The sequence below is a fragment of the Micropterus dolomieu genome, linkage group LG02 (assembly GCF_021292245.1).
Source record: "Micropterus dolomieu isolate WLL.071019.BEF.003 ecotype Adirondacks linkage group LG02, ASM2129224v1, whole genome shotgun sequence".
NCBI lineage: Eukaryota > Metazoa > Chordata > Actinopteri > Centrarchiformes > Centrarchidae > Micropterus > Micropterus dolomieu.
The window spans coordinates 24,304,107-24,313,826 of NC_060151.1; the positions used below are offsets into that span (position 1 = coordinate 24,304,107).

Below are 9,720 nucleotides of genomic sequence, written 5' to 3' on the forward strand. Positions count from 1 at the left end.
TGAGTTGCTAGAACATCCTTGAGGCCAACCGAAGGTCCCTCTCCATTGTCTTCACGAACTTCTCCCACACTGCAGTTTTGCTTTGGCAACCATCGAAGTCACAGCCCTTCTCGTCTCCCAGTACTTTTCTGCTACTTCAGGAGACCCCTGGTCAAACAAGCCTGAAAGGCCTCCTTCAGCTCCCACAGTTCTTGTGTTGCCACCACGACAGGCAAAGAAGTAGGCATTGAACAGGGGCCATTCAGAATCTTCGTCCCCAACCTCCTGCATATGCATGAGAATTTCTTCCAGAGGTAAGAGTTAAAGACCTTGGGAAAACAGGTGTCAGCCAGACGTTCCTGGTCACACAGCGGTATCCCTCTCATTCGCCAGGAGAACTCCAGCAAAGCCACACTCAGCCAGGGGACTTGTGAATATCTACACACCTACCTGGTGCCACTTACCCGAGGGAACTCTGGAAAAGGAATCTAGCCCGTCTAAAGGAGTTTGGTTGCAGAACAAGGTGAGCCCAACTGTATAGGTACCATTCCACCTCCCGCACTAGGGTTGGTTCCTTTGCTGTCTGAAAGGTGATGTTCATGTCCCTAGAACCAGTCTGCGATGTCAGGCGTTAGCAAGACTGTCAAAAATGTATTTATTTTTTCAAAATTTTCATTTGGGGTGTTGATTGAGAAAGGAATAGAAAACACAATTCAAGTGAAACTAAATAATATGACTTCCAAGCTTCAAGTCTCCACTGGACTATTACAGGAAGCATTAAAAATTAATAATGATAAGATCACTTTAAAGACATTGTGCACCATAAGTATTTATTGCAGTATTAAAGGAATAATATGGGATTTGTAAAGTTAGAATAATGCTCTTTATCATGGCAAGACACTCATGGGTCAGTCATACCACCTTTCTGACATACTTGGCTTAGCATATGCTCTAATGTCCATGAACATTAGAGCAGATTTTTTTCCATATAGCCTACATGTGATGTACATGTTAAAAACTTAAAAATACTTTACATCATACAAACTTGTCAGGGTTTCTGGAGGAAAAAACGTGTTTCCCGAAGAACATTACTATATAATTGCAAACTAAATAACTATAATACTGGAAATCACTAACTGAGTCTGTGCCCCAAAGACAAGCCTGTAATGAAAACAAAAACAACAAAAAAGAGAAACAAATCTGAAGAGCATTGTGCAAAAGAGGCTCTCAGGTTTATGCATACTAAATTTTAGAGTTGTTTTTTCACTGTCACCAGTCCACTTGCTTCGTTGCTATCCTACAGGCGCCTGCAGGTCCCCGGACCTCATGTTGGGAACCATACAAACACACACATTGTTGACGCTGGCCCATTCATTTCAGTTTCATCTGACTGAGAGGCAGACGGAGCTCTAGCGGTCAAACTCACCAAACCTGCATCATCCGTTCTCAAAGTAAAACAGTGTGGCAGTTGCTGCTCCGGCTTCACTTTTTTTCACGTTGGGTTTTTTTTTTTTTTTTTTCGCAGCCTGTGCGTGTGTTGTAGTTGTGAGCATGCAAGGCAACGGCCATCACCGAAACAAGGAATCAAGGAGAACATGGACAAATGGGCAACTTATATTTTACAAATGCACTTTATATTTATTCATCTTTAGTCTGGAACTGAAGAGGAGCGTTACTGGTGAGAAAAATCTCAACTTTCGCTTAATTTCATTCATATAAAAGTCGAAAAACCGGGCAGACATTTAACCTATTGTGCATGCCTTGTTTTGGTAACGACTTCGACACCGAAAATGCATGAGGAAGCAGGTACTGAAAGATATTTCCTGCGTATTCTGGATTTGGTGCCTTGGTATGCCACGAACCAAAAGTCCGAGCACTGAGTGGAACCAGATGTGTAGAAAAACGGGGGGAGGAGGGAAGGGACTACTGGCTTAGTTTCTCTGTTGTGATTTAGGCTATAGCGTTAAATAATTTATTTAAAGCCGCAAAGCAACGCACGTTTTCATCTTTTTGTTCTATTTTTGTGCCGGATGGTTTTTTTAAGGCTTCATTGTAAATCTGACGTGGTGTGACGCTTCATTTGGCACCCCGCGGGCAGATGTGACCTTTACATCCTGTTACAGGCTGCAATTAACACATTCAGTCCAGTCCTGAACTGCCACTACATTAGGAAAGAGATCCCATAACATAGAATTATATATCTCATGGAGGGTAAAGAAATGGTCACATTTTCTGATCATTTTCATTTTACCAATTTAATTTTACAAAAAAGTGTTTAAAGTTACCACTGCTTATTTATTTGTTCATTTACCTATTACCTAGTTTTTTGTACTTTTGCTAGATTAAAATACAAAGATTATGTGGGTTTACACTCTTATCCCTAACAATATACTTCTAGAAACACATCCTAAATAATCTGGAGCTCTTTTTGGCAAGGCTTAGTTTTTTAATTTTAAAATGACTTGCCGTCAAACTCCCGTGTTGACAAAGTTGAGAATCCCTTTTCAATCACTTTTGGACCAAATGGATGAGCTGCAGAAGGATCTAGGGGGGAAATAATCATTGCTGATTTGTTTTATGAAAGGTGTCTCTTTGGATTTGTTATATGAATTATTTTATATCCACCAGCCCAGCCGCCAGAGTTTAGCACTGAAAATGTCTTTGATCTGGAACAGCTCAGCATGTTGTCATGAACTTTCATGCCCTGTGTAACATCATAGGAAATGAGAGTTTGTGTTGCCCTGTAGCATTTTTACAATTTACTTGTGTGGAACTCAATGGAGGAAAGAAAAAGTGCGATAATGATGATACTATAATGATGATTTCTTTAGGAAATGAAGATATTTTTACCTGATTCCTGACTAGCAGAACTGCAACGAAACAGATGTTATTTTGGCATGAATGTTCATACTAAAATGGAGAATAATAAGTCAGTCAAAATAAGTTTCAGATTCATGCGTGGAGTTGTTCACAATCTTACACAAAACACCCATCAAATTAATTTGAGCTTCTATAATGAGTAGTAAGTGTGGGACTGAGGTAAAGTTTTGACAGTGTGCACTTATTTTCACTTTGGTTTCTAAATTTGATGCGCACTTTATAGAGCTTCCAGTTACCTCTGCTTCTGAGCGTGGCTGCAAATATGCTGCGCTCTTCTGATAGCCCTTCTCTCTCCTCACCCATGCTTCACAGATGATGAAAAACCTATCCACAGTTTTGGTTGCTTCAAAGGGCAGACCACCATAAAACACCAAAGAAACAAACACAGCAGGCTGGAATTTCCTGTCTATTTGTTGGTTGTCATTTAGTCACACTGACCAGTTAAAGGTCTGTTTTTTATATCTCAGACATCTGTAAAAACAAGGAATAGGTTACTAGAAAAGCCTTTTGCGCACTCTTCAGTCTAGATCTTTAGATTAGATATAAGTATATAAAATAAATGGATGAAAGAAAACAGTCCACTTAGTTTTAATTATCTGGTAGCAGCAGTGTGTCACACTCACGCTCCACCAAACAGTGTGATATCAGGTTTGTTGAAATCATAATGTCTCAGGCCAAGACTCACAATCACCCACGCTCCTAAGTATTGTCCCCAAACCTGGTCCAACAGATGACGGTATTGAGGAGGTGGAGGTTCTGGGAATATCTGCCTCTCTGGTGGGTGTTGCTGTTTGTTCTTGGCTGTGGGTTTCAGCCTCTCTCTTCAGCAGGAAAATTGTCTTCAGTATTGAAAAAAGGGGTGACAGGGGCAAAGAAGAGGATGAGATCACAGCAGGAGAGCTGTTGTGGCTTAGCTTTCACAGGGCTCAATGGCTTAAAGTTAATCTGGAATTCTGCACTCACTCTGATTGCCCGGGAGTTTTCTCACATCAAACATCCAGTTGTGTCCCCTCCAGACTGGAATTAAAACTTCTTTTTGAATTTTCTTCTTGCTGTCTGGAACTTCAGCTTCAGGTTGTCTAGTAGTTCAAAAGCTTTTGCCAAGAGCATCTCATATTATCACCATATTAATATTGAGCTTATATGCACATTCTGAAGTGAATTAAACACACACAATATGAATGCTGATTTTTACTGGGCTGGTTCCAGTGTGAAAATCTTCCCACAGGCACAGTTGGCACAGCCTTTGGAGTCTACTTTTAAAAATTACTTTAATTCCCATTGTGAAGATGACAAACTGGCATAAGACTGATATATTGTCATGTATCCCTCGCCTAGCTAACAAGTCAGTATTGTGTAAGTTCAGCTATTCAAGTTTCCTGAAGGTTTTAACTTGCAATGAGAAGTGGAACTAAATCCTGAGCTAAGATTACGTAAGTCAACATTTTAGCGTCTGTTGTGGTAGACATCCCACTGTAATTACAGAGCAGAGTTGAATTACGACAGAGAACTGAGGAAAAGTCTGTCATAGAGGGTATATATAACTATCCTGTGCCCTTAATACAAAATATTCTTTAGAGCTGAAACGACTGATCGACAGGAAATGTATGAATTAAAGAATTTGATTATTTATTAATCATTGACATAATTTTTAAAGCAAACATTCACCAGTTGTATTGTCACAAATGTGAATATTTGTTTTCTATGTTAGTACACTTAATGTGTATCAGTTTAAGATTGCTGAATGGGCAAAACGAGTAATTTAAATAAGTCAATTTGGGCTTAGGGAAATTATGATTTCACTATTTTCTGGTGTTATATAGTTCAAATGATTCATTCATTTATCAAGAAAATAATCAGCAGATTAAGATCTGACAAAAGTTTGCCTTTTAACTCTTGACTCAATGGACACACCAGGCAGGGATTTTCCACAGAAACAGGTCTTTGCTGGCATTTGCTAAAAAACTGATGCAGCTCTGGATTATGTTGGATTAATACGATTGACTAGAATAACAGACCCATGGAAAGATAGTTCTGTCCCAAAAGCAACTGATATGTTTTGTGTTAACTGGACATTTAAGTTTTTTTTGTCCCTGTCGGGGAATTCACTTCTCTGATTTAAATCTTTCGTGATTGAAACAATGAACTGGCAGTAAACAAACCTAACAGCTGGGTGTTACTACAAAATGGATGGCTTTATAAGAGCGGGGTGGTGATTATATCGGATTACACTGTGCAGAGCACTTTCAAACTTATGCTGAACCACTCTGCCACTGTGCTGTTACTGTGTTTGTTACTGACCAAATGAGCTAACACTGCTTCTGAGAAACTCAGCCACAGAGGCTGAGTGCAAGAAAACGGGCGTGTCGGTGGTTTTCTCCAGATTACAGGGATTTTTATGGAGCTCTTGATGAGACTCCATTGTCTCTGTGTCTATAAAAGTAGGACAGGAGGTTTGGAGTGTTTTAGCTGCGAGGTAGGAAACGGGGGATTGCCGCAGACCGAGACGACTGAAGTATCAGCATAGGAGAGTTGTGTTTTTCAACCAAATGTCCAGTGATCTTTTCCCACCTACCCCACTTCCTGGCCTCTCACAGGAGCTTGCTGAGTAGGAATGCTGAGGATCTCACATTTTCTCCTCTGAATCTCAGGTCTGAGAGAGGGGATTTATGTGTAGTTTGGGGATGTGTTTTTTTTATCATTTTAACAGGACCTTAATACAGAGTGACTCCTACACTTGTATTTCTTCTTCTACGTTTTTTCTTCCACTTTAACACAGACTCACAACAACACACTGTTATATTCACAATCCTGGCTAATAGATTTCCGATATTTCTAAAAAAAAAAAATTAGAAAAAGCAAAACCACATAGTTTTTTGAGAAAGGCTGTTGAGTTTTGTTACAGGAAATCTAGCCATTGAGGCTGTTGCCTAACCATTGCCATGAGTGTGTCAAGTTCAACACTTGACAGAAAATCAGACTGAAGTAATGCCAATAAAGGCATCAGTCTTCAGCAGTGAGAAATCTGCAGACTGAAACAACTACCCATTTCACCACTGCCGATCATTACAATTTCATCAAATTAATCAAATTCAGACCTGAATTTGTGAGACAAAGTGAGAGGTAATTTCAGGTCAGACTTTGGGAATGGAGTGAATTCTTGAAATTCCTGGTGCATGTTAAATTATTTCAACCATGATTGCTAACATTGCAATCACTTTTCACAGTTTATTGCATGACATTACTGCAATTACTTCCTGCTGAGAGCTCTGTCATGTAATGTGTGTAGGATTTTAGAGTTATAATAGTATATTTAGGGGATTTATAACGCTAAATTGTATTACACAGGGACATCAGACGCCACAACTCAAACTAGTTCTAACCCAGCACTGCATCTATCTATTAATGGAGATATTGATCCAGCCCCTGACATGTTCTCTTGCCGCATTTGCTGCTAACATGGAGTCCTGATTTAATCAGCATTATTGACTGATGTCATTGTTTCCTTCTGTCTGCACAGCATCGCTGGACTCTGACGAGTTTGCTTTCTTCCATGAGGGAGCCCAGGGGTGCCTGGGAGTGCGGGATCACTCCCTCGTCCTGTCAGCCTCCTGTGAGGAAGTCAACCAGCGCTGGAAATGGGTGACCCGGGGTCGCCTGTTCAACCTGGGCTCTTCGCTGTGCCTGGGCATGACCACTGGTAACCTCACCTCCATCGGGAACAAGTCTCCCTTGGGTGTGTACACCTGTGACCGTGAGCCCCCCAGAGTACGCTGGACATGGACCTGTGGCCAAGTGTTGGACAACCTCAACAACTACCTTCCCTCACCCTCATTTTGGAACTCCTCCTCAACCTCCCCTCCTTCAACGCTCAAATGGACACTGCATGGTGGCGTGCAGGACCTGTGCTCTAAAACATATCGTGGTAAGCATGCTTGTAATCAAAAAAGTTCGGATTTGCATGGAAAGTAACATGAAAAATGAAAAGAGATAAAAAAAACAAGTAATAATAATGATAATAACCAAGTAATATCCACAATAACAAATAAACAAGAAATGACACACAAATATTGTACCCACTGGAGGAGTCTGCAAATCATCTTCAATCCCCATACAGTTACCCAGTGAGATGTACTTCACTGTATGTTGTGCTGCCTCAGTGCAACAGATAGAGTTGATATTGTTGTGAATACCACAGCTGTATCTGATCAAATTGATATAGCAAAATGTTGCTTCCAGGGAATCTCTGAGGACAAGTTGCTGTCTGCCAGTCAGAAAGCCAAGGAAAACATTGCTGGTGTTTGTAAACTCCAGCAAACACACAGAGTTGTCCTTGCCCTCAATTATATTTGTATTTATATAGAGTTTTCAGTCCAGATTAAATCTAACCATGGTGGATCACAGCTAAGCCTCATTTCCGCTGTCACTGCCATTCTTGCCAATATCGAATGTCACAGTTGTTCAGTGATAAACTACTGCGAGGCTCACTCAGTCATACAAAGGTACAGCTATCAGACTCCGCTTGACTGCAGTTAAAACCCGATACTTCCATAAAAGTAAGACCAGAAAATTTCCCCTCTCTTTCTTCCGTATCCTCCCTCTCCTAAGTCTCTTTTACTTTTTTGTGGCAAGGGAATTGGGTGAATTGACATTTTTAACTTTCAAGTGTCGATCTTCGCAAGTTTCTTTGTGAAGTCAACTCGCTGCTGGAGAGGAATGCCTCTGACATTAGTCAGCCTCCACTGCAGTCAGCCAGCCAGCCAGCCAGCCAGCCAGCCAGCGGTTGGAGCAGAGAGGGAAGTCAAGGAGGGAGCTTCAGAACGCTTTCCTCCCTCGTTTAACATGTCTGCCCTACTTTCCATTGGCGTAACTTGTTTTGGTGACACTACAGATCCTCCCTCTCTCCCTCTTGCCCTTTTCGTCTCACCATACTATTCTGGTGGAATGTAGAGACTAGAAGGCAACCTCAGGACATTTTGTCAAACTGCATAAATCACATATAGACTTTTAGTTAAACTAGTCTACAATCATTTAAAGATCATGCGTTGGAATATGAACATATAGATTGAATCTTTTTTCTGAACTCATAGCTGTTGATTCTGTTTTCACATAAGGTTCATGATAAAAGATACTTAGTTTCCCTGATACCCTGCGATTTGTATTTGTTTTGTCCTTCTGCTGACCACTATTTGACTTTACTGTTTTGACTGTAACATCATCCTCTGTTTTTACCCAGTGTTTGATTATAAGTCACTGAGAAAACACATATGATATTTCAGTTCAGTGCAGTTCACAGCCATAACTTTAGACAACACAAGCATGGCCCGTCTCTGCCGCAGCATGCAGGGATTTAAAGTCTCTCCCCTCATTGATCCCCAGAGATCTACACAATCCAGGGGAACTCTCATGGTCGCCCCTGCTATCTGCCCTTCCTGTATGATGGCCAGTGGTTCCACAACTGCACTAGTATCGGACGTGAGGACGGTCACCTCTGGTGTGCCACCACCTTCGACTATGGCAAGGACGAGCGGTGGGGCTTCTGTCCTGTCAAGAGTGAGTTATCACTTTGCATACTCAGGACTTTATTCTTAAATCTCTCATCTCATTCTGGCAAAGCTGTAGAAAGTACCAAAAAGAGAGCTTCACCACAATTTTCCCTCACCCAGCTGTTCAGTTTACTGTTATTTCTTTCTGCTTTCTCCCCTGGTCTAACGAACATCTTATCTCCTACCCTCACTGTCAGGCAGTGGCTGTGAGACATTCTGGGATACTGACCCGCTGACAGACAGCTGTTACCAGTTTAACTTCCAGGCTACACTGTCATGGAGCGAAGCTCGGATCAGTTGCCAGCAGCAGGGGGCAGACCTGCTAAGCATCACCAAGCTGCATGAGCAGACATACATCAACGGTAAAGTCAGTGTGCACACATGTAAATTTGTGTGCCGCTGAATCCAGTCAATGTTGTAGCTACTTGAAATACACTTGTTTTATATGCATTGATATTTTCCCCAAACCTCCATGGCACAAAAGCCCAAAAAGCCTATGCAAATTTCTTGATGCTGTTAAGACTTACTTTATGTATGAACCAGTACATGACATAATAATAATAATAATAATAATAATCCTTATTTGTAGAGCACTTTTCAAAAACAAGTTACAAAGTGCTTTAACAAGTGTAAAGAATAATACAAAAAATTTGAAATATAAAATTATATTTTTTATATTATTATATTATAAATTTATATAAAATTAGTAAAATACAATAAAATAAAAGGGATAAAATAAAGTCAAATAAGATCGGGAAAGGCTCTCCTATAAAAGTATGTTTTAAGAAGGGACTTAAAAGAGTTCACTGACTCAGCCGACCTGATTTCCTCGGGCAGGCTGTTCCAGAGCCTCGGGGCCCTGACAGCAAACGCTCTGTCCCCTTTAGTTTTCAGTCGAGACTCTGGAACAGACAACAGACCTCTGCCCGAGGATCTCAAGGTACGTGCTGGTGCGTATGGGACTAAAAGGTCAGAAATATAACAAGGCGAGAGGCCATGAAGAGCTTTAAAAGTGATCAATAGAATTTTAAAGTCAATTCTAAAACATACTGGGAGCCAGTGTAATGAAGCTAAAATAGGGGTAATGTGGTCATATTTCTTTGTTCTGGTTAAAAGCCTGGCAGCTGAGTTCTGGACAGTCTGGAGTCGATCAATAGATTTTTGGGTTAAACAGGTGAAAAGGCTGTTGGAATAATCCAGGCGTGATGAGATGAAGGCGTGTGAAATGGTCTCGGTGTCCTTAAAAGTTAACATAGATCGAATTTTAGCTATATTTCTAAGTTGATAAAAACATGATTGAACAAGCTTTGTGGTG

At 40.8% G+C, this 9,720-nt stretch overlaps 1 protein-coding gene across 1 annotated transcript in view; it reads left to right on the forward strand.

The window, feature by feature from the left end:
• Positions 1-1,455: 1,455 nt before the first annotated feature.
• Positions 1,456-9,720, forward strand: part of LOC123967305 (C-type mannose receptor 2-like) — a 14,654-nt gene continuing 6,389 nt past the window's right edge. Inside the window, exons 1-4 of the mRNA XM_046043375.1 lie at positions 1,456-1,657; positions 6,380-6,784; positions 8,239-8,412; positions 8,603-8,772. Coding sequence (XP_045899331.1) covers positions 1,531-1,657; positions 6,380-6,784; positions 8,239-8,412; positions 8,603-8,772 — 876 coding nt within the window. The 5' untranslated portion in view covers positions 1,456-1,530. The remainder of the gene's footprint in view (positions 1,658-6,379; positions 6,785-8,238; positions 8,413-8,602; positions 8,773-9,720) is intronic.